The sequence below is a fragment of the Seriola aureovittata genome, chromosome 8, assembly GCF_021018895.1.
Source record: "Seriola aureovittata isolate HTS-2021-v1 ecotype China chromosome 8, ASM2101889v1, whole genome shotgun sequence".
In the NCBI taxonomy this organism is placed as follows: domain Eukaryota; kingdom Metazoa; phylum Chordata; class Actinopteri; order Carangiformes; family Carangidae; genus Seriola; species Seriola aureovittata.
The window spans coordinates 21,783,988-21,799,771 of record NC_079371.1 but is presented as its reverse complement, the minus strand read 5'-3'; the positions used below and the strand labels follow the sequence as shown (position 1 = coordinate 21,799,771).

Below are 15,784 nucleotides of genomic sequence, written 5' to 3'. Positions count from 1 at the left end.
CGTCTGGTTGTACATCTCTTTATACAGATTAACACTGAAAAGCTCTTATATGTGGTAAATAATAGAGATTGCATATGAAGTTGGCAGAGTACAGGTTTGGAGGTGCAGCTTTAAACTTTAATTTCATCATGATCCATTGTTGCAATTACTACAAAGAGTTTTAAGCTGTGCACTCTGAGCTGTGAAGTTGACTGTGGTTATAGATACATATTTACAAAGGTTAGAATTTGACTATTTGGTGATAATGTAGAAGCTTCATCTTCTATCTATACAATACAAAATCTCTTGAAGAAACAAAGTCGAGACACAGATTCGAGGAAAATTCCCAGGACTTCTTTTTATTAAGAGAATTTCAGAACATAAGAGAGGGACCAGACACCTGCATTTGTCAGAGAAGGTTTCCAAATTCGATCGTTTTAAAAAAACCAGAGTGTTTAGAAAAGCTGACATGACAGCGTGGATGGAGCAGGAGCTGTTTTACACGCAGGGTCGTCTAGGAGACGGGTCGGAGGCAATCGCTGTTCCCGGAATGTTTCACATGTTCGTCTTCCTCTTTCTTATGGACAACACTCTTCAATACGCTTTTTTTTTTTTTTTTTAAACACGATTTCAATGAAAAAAAAAAAAAAAAAAAAAAAAAACAAGACCATGAGACAGAAGCAAAGGGAACTCACTGCACATTTAGAGGTCTAAAAGAATCACCCACATTAACATGGCTGAACCGTTAATAAAACATGGATAAAGGCTGAACTGTAGGGGGAGGAAGGTCTAATCTGTGGAGGAAGAAGAGGGGAGGAGGGGAAAGATCAGGGGAAGGGCGGAAAAACACAGGAATACACAACTCACGACATAGCCAATCCGGCAGGGACGCACTTTCTACACCAAACAAGCCTTCAACAATCATGAAATGCCATTTAAAAAAGATTTTAGTGTGTTCATCTTGCTTGCAGACACTTGATATGACCACTGCAAATCTGCAAGGCGCTCCATAATCAGCTTTGCTTTTTGTGCTAAAAATCTGTACGGATACTTATAAAATCATTGATAAAAATATTCCTCTGTTAACAATACGCCTTGGAGGGAAACCATGTGAGAGACTTGGGGGGGCTGGCTGGCTGGCTGGGGGGTTCAGAGGGGAGGGATTGTAGAGGAGGAGGAAGCTTGGGCAGTGGTGCTACTCGGACTTGGCCTCCTCCTTGGCCTCCTCAGGGGCTGCCTCCACCTGTGGGACAAAGAAGACAGGCCAAGGTCAAAACTTTTGATTCTGTGTATCTTCAGTCTATGATGGACGACTTGAGAACTTTTTCGTCCACTCACCTCGTTGGTCTTGGCCTCTCCGTTCTCAGAGTGGTTTTCCTCGTTTGCCTCTGCCTCTGCGTTCTCCTTTGCCTTCTTGGTCTTCTTGTCCTCCTTCTTATCATTCACAGCCTTTTCTTTCTGCAGTGGCAACAGGACAAGCCGTTAGCAGGCTGAATATTCACACACAACCTGTATCTTGTAATGCAAGTTAACTTAGAACCCGGGCCAGCGTCTCCTACCTTTGCCGCCTTCTTGACCTTTGGTTCCGGCTTGGGTGGGGCCGGTTTCTGCAAAAAGAAAAAGGGAAAGGAATGAAGAAACAGCTACAATTACACACTAAAGCACTGTCTTTGCTAATCTACTAGTTTTCTCATTATTCTGAAGACATGAGAGGACTTTGGCCACCATAAGACACTTTTTTAAATGGATGAAAAAGAGTTTAAGTCTAAAATATTCCCCAAAAGTTAACCTCTGTGAATAAAGATACTGTCAGAGGCTTTCTAACCTTAATATGACAGTCCTTTAATCAGTTAATTAAGGAATTTAGACAATATTAAGATACTAAAAGTAACAATTCTGAGAGCCTCTATTATGCCAGCTACTGGTATTTAGTTAAAACTACAAGTAGATACATGTGCAGATGCTTTAAGTGATCAGTCCTGCAATTTTTACTTCCTCTAATGTTTATAAATCAAGTTTTAATTGTGTAATAATTGATTTTATCATCTCTGATGCATTTCTGCCAACTTTATTGCTAACTAATGCACTACATGAATATTATTTAGTGATTCTTCAGCTCTGTAATGTAAAAATAACATGTTTTGTAGTTTTGTATATCAATTAATCAAGCTAAAGTATTCATGATACGACAAACTATTTCTATACTTGTTTTTGCTTCTCTTAAAGCAGAGTTTGGCTTGATTTAATGAGTTTCATGTGCGTAACCACTTTTAAGAATTCCACTATGCTTTACATGTTAATTAACTGCATCTGTTAATGTAAATGGGTTTCGTGACATTGTATGTGTGTCTTCTTACCGCTGATAACCGAGCTGATCTCCTCTGGGGCTGAAACAGAACAAAGACTGTTATCAAGGGGCTTTTATTTTGATTGAGACTGTATTCAGGAAACACACATTTGAATTTAATACCAAAGTACTTTCTTTTAGACAATTGCCCACACATATCCCACATACTCATTAAACCTGAATTTTTAGCACATGTATGAGGTGTTGTTTAACGTGCCCGCAGCTTACCTCCTCCTTTTCTCCTCCTTCTGTTCCCTGTGCACAAGAAACACAAATATAACAGGTTAAAATACAAAAAAATCACATACAGCATTATTAAGAGTTTATATGGTGTTTATATTAACAGGAAACAGCTGTTAAATGCTTCAGGCACATATTATGAATAATTACAGACCTGCTGAAAAAACTTTTTAGTTTCATGTGAAAACAAAAAAATATTTCAAATACAGCTAAATTTAATGGATTAGAGCCCAGGAATGTAGGGGTAATGTGTCATTTCAGTAATAGGCTGTGAGAGCTCAGCCATGCGGGCCTCTGGAACCATATTTTGAGGGCCCAGGCCCTGCTTTTCCCTTTCACTCCCCCATCTCTTTCTCTCATTCAATGCATGAAGCTCAGATTTGAAAGCTGGCGCGGGAGTCTTTGAGAAGGGGGAGGGACCTGCTAAGGCTCGCGCGCGCCACCGGGCGGAAGAGCCACGCCATCGCAGCCATTTGGGACTATGAACAAAGAGAGAAAATATATAATTTTATCGAAACGCGACGGCGAATGTTTGTTTTTGCGGTCAAAATGCAAACTAAAGGCACTAAAGCATTTTCTGGCGGCACTTTTGGCCGGTTTGGTGGCGAAATGGCGATAAGTGAAGCGTTTGTTCTCGGTAGGTCGGCGACGAAGGTGGACAAGAGCTGCAAAGCATGGCTGCTGCTTGTGCTTTAACTGCATGGAGACCGAAAGAGACTTCTGACTCCCCAAAGGACAGCGGCTCTCACATGAAAACGCGTTTTAAAGGCCGTGTCCGAGCAGGAAAATATTCATTCCAACACATAAAAAATGTATATTATATCTAGAAAATAGGCAAAAATTACCAGCGAGAAATAACGGTTATACATTGCGTTATAATTAAGTAATGTCTCAGAGGGATGTCTTCACAATCGTTTGCATTGCATTAATAGCTGATATCCCCCTCAAACTATTTTTATTATTTTGAGAATACGTACCTTTCTCTTGGGCATGTTGATCTCTTGGAGGTTTTCTTACAAATACAACTAAAAACTGTTTTTCTTAGTGGGTTCAGTGCATGTGAAGACGAGTGTCTCCCTTATGCTCGGCAGTGTAGTAAACACACTGGAACAGAGAGGCGAGTGGTTGAATGGGGGGAGGGGTGCGGCTAAAGGCATGATTGATAGGCTCTCGGCCAATCAGGTGACGCCATTCGGGGCTGCAGAACACTTGGAATTTTGGAGCCGGTGATGTTCTGGGGTCTGCGCGAATGGCTTCTTGCAGGGAGAGATGGGAGGAAGCCTGCAAGAATGAAAGGATTGCATTCGAGGACATATTGCCTTCATACAAGTGTGATCGTTTACTGTCAGAGAGAGAGGCCGCGAGGCTAACCTGTATGCACGGTTACACAGGCCCCGGCGGCGGGCAACATGCCCCGGTGTAAAGCCATGCAATCCACGCTGGCTCGTCTAAATGCCAGGGCTCACATCTGCAGCAGCCAGCGAGGAGACATTTCTACATAAATTCACTTCGTGTTTGAGTCCAATATGGCGCCCACTCCTCTCCGACACATTTTTTTTGTTTGTCAGTCGGCTTTCCTAAATTCGTTTCAGGGAAAAGCCTTGCGTCGTCTGCCCCAGACGCCTGCAGGGGGCCCACAAAGCCCGTCTAATCAATGTGGCTGCTAAAGACGGCGCTTCCAGAGGCTGTGCTGTTACACAAAAGCTCTCAGAAGTGTTCAAAAAAAAAATCATTGCAGATTTTTATACCTTGTTCACTTTTATAACATAACCATACCTGTATTTACAACAACACATGCAACGGTGCATGTGTGCAGCGTTTACAGAACAATAGCTAAAGTCTGACTTGCAGACAATGGGGTCGAAGCTAAAATTCAGACAATATACCCTCACTGTGTTGCCAGCATGATAGGCCTAGTGCCTTTCTGTGCGTGCGTGTACGTGTCTCTGAGTGTGTGCTCTTGCTCTACAGAGAGAGAGAAAGAGAGAGAGAGAGTAGAAGGGGCGGGGAGGCAGAGTATAGGCGGAGGAGGAATGCCAAGCTCCATCCAGTGCTGAGAACCGGAGCATTTGCGCAGATAGTCTGCGCTGCCTACAACAGACACACAGCATTTCAGCCTGGGAAGTTTGTTGTTGTTGTTGTGTTTTTGTCTCACTGCCGAGCAATCCGCCTGCACAGTGTCTGCAAGGAGCAAGGCATCCAACCAACCGCTGCTTTACCGGAGTCCAGTCAGCATCAGGGATTTAACATGGTGATCAAAGTGTACATAGCATCGTCCTCTGGATCCACTTCGGTAAGGGACAAAAGAACGGCATGGCTTTTATATAACCGGGGTTTTAGCTGGGTTTATCTGCTGCATCCAGCTTGTTAGGCAGGAGAAAGGAGGCTGAACTTTTATTGAACTCACTAACTGATGTCCATCCGGCTGTCATCCTCTCAGTCTGGAGTGGTCTGACTCATCAGTAAGCATGCAGCTCTGCCCTCCTCAAGACTTTGGACACAGATGGAGTCTGTCAAAGTCTTTCCCCTCTCTCCCCCTCTCTCTCTCTCTCTTTGCCCTTATTTAAACTTTGTCACAGAGGCAGACGTAGAAAGGAAGTTTGAGGTGGGCAGCTGAGAGTATAGGTGCTTCCTGGAGCGACAATTGAATGCTATTGCAAATGGAACCAGGCTGAAAACAGGAAAGGCATGTAGTAAAAATCAATAATTGTACTCCAAATTGCCCACTCTGTTACCTGATGCCAGGACAGACAGCTTGTGCATCTGAATGTTTGTTTCACTGTGCTGCAGCCTGGAGGATCTTCAGCTTCATTTTTTGCCAGTTTCTTCCAGACTGGAGAGGAATGATGGTGATGCAATTCTCCAGGGCCCCTTTTCAGATATGCAGCTGCAGCCCAGGAATACTTAGGCACTGTTTAGGACATGTTGGAGGTCTGGAACAGCCTGGACATGCTATACCACAGTAGGGATTCAGTAAACCTTAAATTCTGGCTATAACATGTCATTTTTTTCAGTCAAATCTATGTTGCTCACAGCTATTGCAATATTCTTGACATAATCTGTGATGTAAAGTATTTCTAGCATTTAAGCATCTGTCTCTCATAGTTGAGGGTGTTACTAAATTGTTCAATAGTGCAAATTTGAAAGGTGCTGTGATGGAAATAGCACAGGAATAACAGTCTTATATCAAAATCCTCACAAAAAAAAAACTCAAAAGTCACTTAAATGAAAGTCACTTGTCACATCTGGTGGTGTAAATCACCTTTGGGATAATTTACCCTCATTAAGCAGCTCACACAGAGGAAATGATCGAACAGAACACAGAGCCTCTTCTCAGTTGGACAGGATTGAATTACTTTATTGCTCGTCCAGAGAAGTGACATTTGCAAAGGCTCAGCCGCAGCAGTCTTACAGGACGGGAGCTTCCTATAAAGTGAGAGCAGTCGGAGTGTAGAGCCGGTGATGCCATCACTGTGCTGGAGCCTGTCTGTGAAAATGCATTACCTCTCATTGATCTGTCTTTGGAAGAGTCTGCCAGAACTAGTGGGCGAGGTTATGTTCTCTTAAATGCTGCATAGACACACTTATACTCACATTATCATATTCATTCTCCATCTTTTTATAATTATTTTTATTTGGCAGATCAGCAGCAGTGTACTGACTAAACCGAGCTGCCATAAACACATCTTATCAGTTTTATCTTGATCTGGTAGCTCATTTGTTTGAATTCATTTACATATGGGACATTCTGTCACATTATAGAGTTTGTGGGGATTCACCGCTACTTCTGATTAGGACAGTTTTTATTTTTACAGTCTCTCCCTGATGCAGTGAGAACATGTTTGTGAAATGGAGTGCATTTGCTGATCGACTGAATGACAAATTGTGGTCGAAACTCTGCCCTCACCGAGCTTGCAGTTCGATTGCATCACTGACACAGCAATGTGATTTGCATTCCACTATCCAGCACTGTCTGCTGCTACATTAATCAGTCCAGTTTAGTTAAGCATGTGAATGGGGCACCAGCCTCAACAGAGAGACAAGTAAGTATATCAAAACCAACATTTAAAGCTCATGCCCCACTTAGGAAACAACTGCAGGTCAGTGAGGGAGACAGTGTTAGCCAGAGGGATGCATCAGATTCAGCAGCTGACGAGCTACAACATTCAGCATTATTCAGACAGATGTATTTTTTCTAAAGCCATTACGTTTTGGTTCATGTTCAAGCACTTTAATAGCTTTTGGTGTTTATTGATTTTATGCAGAATGTGATTCACATAACAGCGGGTTGTTATTATGAATGGTTTTATGTAGCTGCAAGGCTCAAACATCTCAAGAACCAAGTTTTCTAAGGTTTGATGGACAAAAGTCTTAAATTCCTAATATAAAATAACAACAGCTGATTCACAAAAGATGTGTTCCACAAAGCTCAGTTAGAGAGAAGTACAGTATGTTAACAACAGATAATGAAGAACTCAGGTGAGCCATGTCAACCAACTGCGGGTATGTTGAATAGATTAGGTTGGGTGTGTCGGCTCTTCCTCTATACTTGTATATACTTATTGCAGTGTAATGAAATGGTCTTGGAATAAATGTTGTGTAAAACTGTTTGAAGAGGAACATAAATGCCTTATAATATAATGCTATTTGGAGAAATCCTACAAACTACAGTCTTGCATATTATTGTGTGGAATCAACACCTTTGTGACAGAAAAAAAGGGGGTATGATAAGTTACAAAATCAGATTGTAGCCACAGCTAGTGAGAGTTAGTGTCCCTGAGCAAAGCACTGATTGCCAGCTTATTCTCTCCTGACCCGTGACCTGGGCTAATCCAATGTGAAGGGTGGTATCCCTGCAAACTGAATGAGAGTTGACATCATCGTATTTCCACCCAGTAATGAGAAGCAGAGTGTTTGAGTCACCTGAAAAATGGTGTTGTGACTCGCTGTCAATTCTCTAGAGACACTTCTAGTGTTACCGGCAGTGGCTTTGTAAAGATTAGGTCATACTACATACACTTCTCCTTGTATAAACCTTAGCTGTGACAAAAATGTAAAGAGAATTCTTATGAGATTTGTACACACGGTATCTGTGAGGGATTAGCACCACATTTACCTCTTCACCTGGTTACATTGAGGCCAAATTTGCATTGCAAACCTTGAAATGCCTTTAAATACAGACATGTAAATGCATACATGCAAACACACACACGCACACACACACACGCACGTGCGTGCAAACAAACCCACAGCCGTGTATCTAGACTAGAGCACTAGGCCAACTGGGCAAACTGAAACAAATTCTGTGAAAAGAGCACATTTACTGCCTGCAACCACAGTATTGTACAGTTTCCTCATTGCCACAATAAGCACACTAAGAATCAGCAATAACTTTCACACTGAACATTCTCGGTGAGATTGTGCATATGTGTCGTATCTGTGTATGCCCAGGTTCTAAGCTTTCTACCTCACAGTCTCTGATTTACTGGACTTTCTCCTCTATTGGTTTGACATTTATGGTGTATAGGTCAAGCTTGAGTTGGCAGTGAGTCAGTTAGTTGGTATAACAGGTCATTGTTTGTTTTTTTTTTTGTTTTTTTGGCCTTTTGCTGTTGTTTCACCTTTAGGCAGCAGCGAGGGAACTCAGCCAGTGCAGCAGTGTAAGGCTCTTTTGTAACAATGTTGTAATGCTGACTGAGCTCAGGATTGGGTGGAGGCTACAGTTGTTGCTGCTAAAATTCCAGTAAGTGACTGTTTTCAGCACAAATCAGACTTGATCTAATCAAGACAAAACCTTTATTCCTTACAAACACACAGGGCCGGGGCTGATTCATGCTTCCTTTAGTCCAGAGAGGGGATTGTCCTGCCTTTGAATGTTGGACTGGAGAGGTCATTTAGTCTTACGGTATCTGTGAAGAAATTCTTTGACAAATCCAGTTTAAATGTCTTTTCTTTTTCATCTGAGTGAATTGAGCACAAATTGACCCCAGCCCCAAGTCAACATCACTGATTGAATCAGTCTCCAGCATATTGATCCAAGCCTGTGTTGTGGATATAGTGCATCCGATCAATGCCTGCCATTGTCTGGCAACTGTTAAAGCCAGAGTCCTGACCTTTCTTCTGGGACTGATCAAGTCTGATTCTCATCTCATTGCTCTGTTGCCACAACTCTCACATGACGATGATGATGGTTATCTGGATTGTAAGCCACACAACATATGATACAGATTCCTTTTCCACACTTGTGTTTTACTCAGGTTCTAGTCAAAAATAATGATCAGTGCAACAATATGTATGTTGCGCTAAAACCTGCCTCTGATCTATTGTGTTGTTGTTGGACTGTTGTCTAAAATAGAATAAAAAATAGCAGTTATTGAATCTGCAACTTGAGCTCTGCAGATCATATTGTTGCAGGAACAACCAAATGCACTTGTCCTCATTCTAGACCGACTTACTTTGGTGAATCATCTAATGATACAGCAGTTCTTCCATGGGTGTGTCCACAGACTGTCTTGGGAATGTGATAACAGCGTCAGGTCACTGCTGATAAAAGTGTTATCTGTTTGCAGTTATTAACAGATTTGTGTCAAATCATGTTTCTCTCATTTGTGTATCAGTGAACTACAATCAGAAGGAAAATTTAAAATCAGTTTAGTAAAATTTTGTGTGAATGACAATTTACCTTTTCACTTTACTAATTCATTACACAAAACTAAGAATCTACAGTAAGCTGTGTGAGGGCTGTGCATTGGTTCTTTCAGATAAATGCAAACACCAGCGTGCTAACATGAGCACAATGACAATGCTAACATGCTGGTGTTTAGCAGGTTTCACGTTTGCTATGTTCACAATCTTAGTTTAGCGCTTTGCTAATTAACACTAAACACAGAGTACAGCAGAGGCCGATGGGAGCAGCATTAGTTTTGCAGTGTTTTGGTCATAACCCAAAGTTCAAATTCAAATTTGATCTTATGATGGCTAGAAGAGCAGTGTGGGGATGACCAAAGTTATTACAATTCATCTTGAGGGGGACACAAATGCCTGTGCTAATCCATATAATCATACTCATAGTGGTGCTAGAGGAAAAGTCAAGGAATCATCGAAGTCATTAGGGTACATCCTCTGGGAGCCATGAATGTCAGCACAGAATTTGGTCTATTCTGTCCAGTAGATATGGAAATATTTTACAGGATATGTAAAAACTCTCACCTGTTGGTAGCACTAGAGGAAAAGTGATTGGATCATCAGTGACACCAGGATTCATCGTCTGGGGACCATGAATGTGTGTACTAAATTTCATGGCAATCCATCCAATAGGCCTAGTTGTTGAGCCATTTCTGTCAACACGAATGACAAAAGTTGTGGATCGACTGGCGTACTCTAGCTAAAAACACCACTACTTACTACCTGAATCACGTGTGGACATAACAAACAACAAAGGGACACTGTTCACCTGGTTTTGCATTATGTTAAGCTCAGTGTCGATATGTGTTTGCATACGCAGACAAGCTGTGAGAAAGCATGGATTATGGAAATCAAATTCAAGGCGTTCAGCTCCTGTCAGTTGACTGTCTGCAGGCGTGACTCTGGCTCTGCTCCCTCACTCTCTGTCTGTCTAGTTATTTTGTGGCATTCCAGACTCATAGATAAGGAGTGAACAAGGCAAGGAAACAAGAGAAGAGTAGTTGTTTATTACCACACCCAAAGAAAACAGGGACAGTCTGGTTTTTTCCATAAAAACACAAAAACAAATCAACAGGATTCCCACTGAAGACACCACAGAGCAATACAAATTGCTGGAAGGGGCAAAGCTGAGAACTCTCACTGTGCAATTACAGTTAGTGGCAGATGGTATGTGGCCAGTTTGCCCTACAAATTAATTTTCCTTGGCAACAGTACAATGCAGGCTTGTTGGGGGAATGGTCAGCGTGCACCAAAGTGGAGGAGAAGAGAGGAGAAAGCGGATCCCTATGTTTAACTTGTCATTTTAGCATTTTAAGTTCAAGTTTGTCAAATAAGAGACAACATGTGGAGTGAGTGTGAAAAGGAGGCTGTGCAGATTCCTAGCTCAGAGAGAGCATTGTCTCTGTGTGTGTTTGGAGAGACAGAGTGAGTCAAAGTGAGTCTGAGCTCATGGCGTTCCACTTGGCTGCTTTGTCCCAGGCAGGTGGAGAGAGAGTGAGAGCTGGTTTTTTAGGACTTTGGCCTTGGGAGTGCAACGGCCATTAAATGATTCAAACTGTGCGGCAGCTAATCTGCCGGCATTGTCAGCTCCCTCATTTCCATGCCTCAGTGTTGTTTCAGCAGATGGCTGTTAAATAATCCACCTGTCTGTCTCGTCTGCACGCCATAAAGCAGGGTGCAGCTCTCGCATGGTGTTCTCTGGACTGACATGAGGACAATTAGTCCAATATTAAATGTATAACTGTATTATGTTTTATCATGGAGTTGGCTCAGTTTCATTTTAAGTGTGTGAATGTTTGTGTGTGTGCAGCAGAGGCTGAATGAGTGTGTCTCCTTGCAGCAGGCCTTATTTGGCTTGTGTTTGACCAGTTACCTCCTCTCGAGTCCCAGAGGAGCTCTTGTTTCCGTCTGGCCTTGTAGGGCCATCCTCCCTCTTAAACACACCCACTGAGAGATCATTGGACCACAATTTCATACAGTAAATCACACACACACATCTGTATAGATAGAGGCAGAAGCAGGAATCTGTAGCATCTTTCATTATCTTGCTGTGTGTGACTGTGTTTGGGATACCTTGTGATATAGCAAAGGACACACTTGATAGTTCACTATAAATGAGGTGAGATCCCAAAGGATGTCACCATGTTATTGTAGACACACTTTCATTTTCTTTGCAGGGATTTGCTCTTAGATGAAAGGTTTGCAGTTTTGCACCCAGCAGGATGGACTGCTTTAAGTGTCACAAATGACACAAGTGTTAATGTTAAATATATCGTAGTAATACAACAGAACTGCTTTTTTTTTTTTTTTTTGAGCATGGAGTCCCTGTCAGAAATAATCCCATCTGCATAAAAGTCTCAGATAGTGAGAAAGACAGCAACTCTCACGTGTGAACTGTCAACACAGTCTTTCTTTGCAGGAAATTTACCCACTTTATTGTATAAAAATTGTAGGTTTGGGCATTCTGTCAGATTAAAAGTATGCAACATGTCACATATGCCTTCGAAATGGTTCAATTTTTAACAATAAATTGATATTTGCTGTTAAAATGAAAGAGTATGGCAGGAGTCCAGTCTTGGGAGTTGCTGTCTTCCTCACTATCTGGCATTTTTGATGCAGATAAAACACAATGTGTCCCTGCTTAGCCTTGCCTGAGTTCACCCTCTTCAATACTCTTGCACTTCATTCACTTGTAAGCAAACGAGTGGTAACTTAGTAACAGAGCAGCCTGTGATCTCTGTAGTGTAATTTCTCACAGCAGCGTAGAAGTGTTCTTATTTTTGCAGCAGACTGACGGTGACGGTGAACTGAGGCCCTTATGCTTCCTCATACGGCTGAAGTTAACACACACATTTAACTGACAACTTCCCCTGTCTCGTCCCCCCCCCCCCCACACAGATCAAGAAGCAGCAGCAGGATGTGATGGGCTTCCTGGCAGCCAATAAGATCGAGTTCGAGGAGTGTGACATCGCAGCCAATGAGGCCAACAGGAAATGGATGAGAGAGAATATTCCGGAGGAGTCCAGGCCGGCCACAGGGAACCCTCTGCCCCCACAGATATTTAATGAAATCAAATATTGCGGGGTGAGACACATGCAGACAGGAGCAATGCAATTACAGTGTTACTCTGATAGGTCACACACACTGAGGAAGCTCATGTCCTCAGTACACACAAAAGAATCATGGAGGGCTTTGAATGCTGATTCTGCTCTTATGTTTAAAGCTGTAATAAATAATATTTTTATATTAACAATAAATCAAATCATTAATGTGAAAGGTGTCGCTCATAGTGAAGAAGTCTGCAGTTCAAAGCATTTTAGTGTCTTTTAGCTCATTGTTTTGTTGTGCAGCCCACAACTTTACTGTTCTGGTTCCCTCTCACCACTTTCATCAGTCGCACCAACTTTCTAGATGCAACAGGCAGCTGTTTCTTTGAAAAAGCTCTGGTAACCAGATATATCCCTCAGAAGTTGGTGGAGATGTGAATTTTGGCCCCGAAACTGACGGGTGGACAGAAACAGGATGCTAACGTTCCTCCATATCTGCTGGATTTTGTAAAAAAGGAAACTGCTGGCTGACATGTTAAAGATAACGTGAAAATATGTTAATTTTAGCTTGTTCCACGTCCCCCAAATGGCCATGAAATGAACTATGGTTACTTTGCATTTACAATAATATTAAAATTAAATTAAAATGAAAGGGCTTTCTACCAGATTTTTTTTCCCTGGCAGCATAGGGAAGTTTTCAAAACAGCCAATTGAAGAAATAGTTTAACACTGATCAAAGACCGATACCAATCTTTTATCTGTTAAACATGAAGCTGGTTAGCTTAGTTTAGCAGTTTAGTAGTAGTAGTTACTAGTTTAGGGACCTGAAACGGAGAGAAATGGCTAGAGTGGGTTTGTCAGAAGGTAACAAATTACACTGTGTCTCGTTTGTTGAACATGTACAAACCCATTGTGCCAAAACGGCAAACAGGCCTCGTTAAAACAAGCAACTTGTTGTTTATTTCACTTTGGTTTATGTCCAGATTAAATAAACACAATATAAAATGTAGATAAATCTAGAACTGCCTCCAGTCTTTGTGCTAAGTAAAGCTAACTGTCAACTGGCTTAGTTGAAATGGACAAAAATTAGGCTGGTATTGATCTTCTCATTTATCAGAACTGAAAATTCCCAGACTATGTTTTTAGCTATTCAGAACTGACTTGGGGGTATGGGATTACAAAGAAAGGTTTTTTGACATCTGACCTCAGTATTTCTAACATCCTAGCAATGGCCCTGCTCAGATATACTCTACCTTGTACCCTAGCCTGGTGTCCTGTGTTACTCCCATCCGACAGACACTGAGCCCTCAGCCTGAGTGCACTGGGGCATCATGCTGTGCAGCTAATGGATGGCTGGATGTGAAGTTGCACATGCCGAATGGGCCATATTGAATGACACAGGCAAAGAGAGCATCATTTCCCAGGATACTTGCAGCTGTAGGACTCCTTTTGAAAAATGTGTTTGTGTGTGTGTACTGGTATGTGAGTGTGGGAGAAAAAGGAGGGAAACAAAGGAATGAGAGGGAGTGGGGGATCAAGAATGAGAGAGACTGTAGACAGCTAAACAGTAAATGGGTGAATGTGCTAGTTTGTTTACACAGGGTTGCTTTCTCAAAGACAATACCCTCCCATCAGATTGACTACAGAGGCCTGTTCTTCGACAAATAACAGAACCTCGACTGTTTCTCATGGATTCAGATTGTTGCCCTCAGGCGCTGCTCCAAAGTTTGCCTCACATTATCATTCCTTTGGTGGCAGTTCAGATTTAGGCGAGCTGATCCGCTGAATTGATCTGCATCTAAACTTCTCTTTCCGTGTCTTCCCCTTCTTTCTCAGAACTATGAGGCCTTCTTCGATGCCAGAGAGGACAATGCTGTGTATGCATTTCTGGGTCTGACTGCTCCCCCAGGCTCTAAGGTATAGCTTATGAACACAAACGCTCACTGATAGCTGTCCTCTCTTTGAACTGCATTCCTACAGTCTCACCATGTTTCCTGTAAAACCGGCTTATGTGCCCAAATATATATTTATCCTCGCTGTGTGATTTCCATACAGAAAACACACATATTACGTAATACATCTGTTCATGATAATCTAACACCCAAGCAGGCCTCTTCTCCTCTTCCTCTTCCTACTGCACACTGGCGCCTCCTCTCGGTCACCACAGGAACTACAGGGAGGTGTGCCAGTTACCATAGAAACAGAGGGGTTTTCCTCTGAGCTGTGGCAGGGGATATATAAACCAGTATCCTCCATTTTAATTTAACACGCTCTCTCCCTCTTGTTCTCCCCCTCTGTCTCTCTCCAGGAGGCCGAGGCTCTAGCGAAGAAAGCACAGCAGTAGCAGCTTTGCACCATTTCTACCTGAGACCTAAGGCTTAGACCTAGACCCAGACCCTGGACCCAGACTGCCCTGGAAAAGATCCAGGAATAAAAAGAAGCAACATTTCACTTAGCTTATAAATATGTGGACGGTTTTGATTTTTCAGTATGTTTTTTTTTATTACTCTGTGTTCAGCTGTGCCTTTTCAGCTGTAGTGAAAGGAGGTACTAAAGCAGAGAATTTTGGGGTATCTAAAAACAGCTCTGCCTCCTCCATTAACCTCAGCCTGCTAAGCCTATTGGCCTAATGACATGTCAATCAACCATACGCATGAATGTGTAGCTTCCTGTCGATCAACACATCATGAGATACAAAAAAACGAGCACACCTTGAAAAATTGTGTCACAGATTCATTGTTTGGCCAACAGAGTGTCATCCATGTTAACATTAGATCATAAAACATCATTATTATTTATGTAACCCGACAGGTTTAATCAGTATATGACTTATCTGTTGAATTATGGAAACATCGAATCAAATGTTGTGCTCCTGCCAGTCATGTTGTCGCCAAAACCTTGCAGCACTTTCTGTAGGAGTTGTCTAATACAATCCCATTCTCTATGTTTTGTTTTACTTTATATCGTCTTAATGCTGTTTTAATAGCAAACCTTTTTCTACGAAATGCTATATGTTTGAAAATGATGATACATGCCAAAATGTACAAGTATGCAAACACAGAGGGATGTGAAATGGACTTTTTTTTTTTTTTTGCTGTTTTCGTTGTTAAGGAGAGTTGGTAGCTGTTTCATTTCGCTGGTGGTATCCTGTTTCACATTGTTTTGTAAATCCCTGTCTTACATAAGTTGATACCTTCCCTAGAAAATAAAATAGAAATAAAACTGCAATCCTGACTCTTGATATTCTTTTCCTGTTGGTAATACTCATGAAATAAATCTTGCCTCCTCATTAAAAACTCTTACTCTTTACAGAATGTGACTGTTTTCTTTACAGTGGATAATGCCAAAACTACTTTGAGTAATTAAAAAGTTAGTGAGAATGATGACTCCTATATACAGTAGTCCTGCAAGAGGAAGACCAGCAGTTGGTCATAATGTTGCTACTACAATGTATTACATGTTTTACAGTTGCATTGATTTTTGTGTA

The 15,784-nt window shown here is 41.8% G+C and overlaps 2 protein-coding genes across 2 annotated transcripts; one reads left to right on the top strand and one right to left on the bottom strand.

Annotated features, from left to right (window-relative positions):
• Positions 1-311: 311 nt before the first annotated feature.
• hmgn6 (high mobility group nucleosome binding domain 6) lies at positions 312-3,698 on the bottom strand. Its single transcript, XM_056382984.1, has 6 exons — positions 3,544-3,698; positions 2,555-2,581; positions 2,337-2,366; positions 1,539-1,586; positions 1,318-1,437; positions 312-1,222 (listed from the first exon to the last, which is right to left on the bottom strand). The coding sequence occupies exons 1-6, from the start codon at positions 3,556-3,558 to the stop codon at positions 1,175-1,177; spliced, it is 288 nt and encodes a 95-aa protein (XP_056238959.1). The 5' UTR covers positions 3,559-3,698; the 3' UTR covers positions 312-1,174.
• A 910-nt stretch (positions 3,699-4,608) lies between these two features.
• On the top strand, positions 4,609-15,525 carry sh3bgrl (SH3 domain binding glutamate-rich protein like). The gene is made up of 4 exons (XM_056382983.1): positions 4,609-4,859; positions 12,149-12,334; positions 14,134-14,214; positions 14,606-15,525. Exons 1-4 carry the CDS (start codon positions 4,815-4,817, stop codon positions 14,639-14,641), a joined length of 348 nt encoding a protein of 115 aa, XP_056238958.1. The 5' UTR covers positions 4,609-4,814; the 3' UTR covers positions 14,642-15,525.
• The last annotated feature ends 259 nt before the right edge of the window (positions 15,526-15,784 follow it).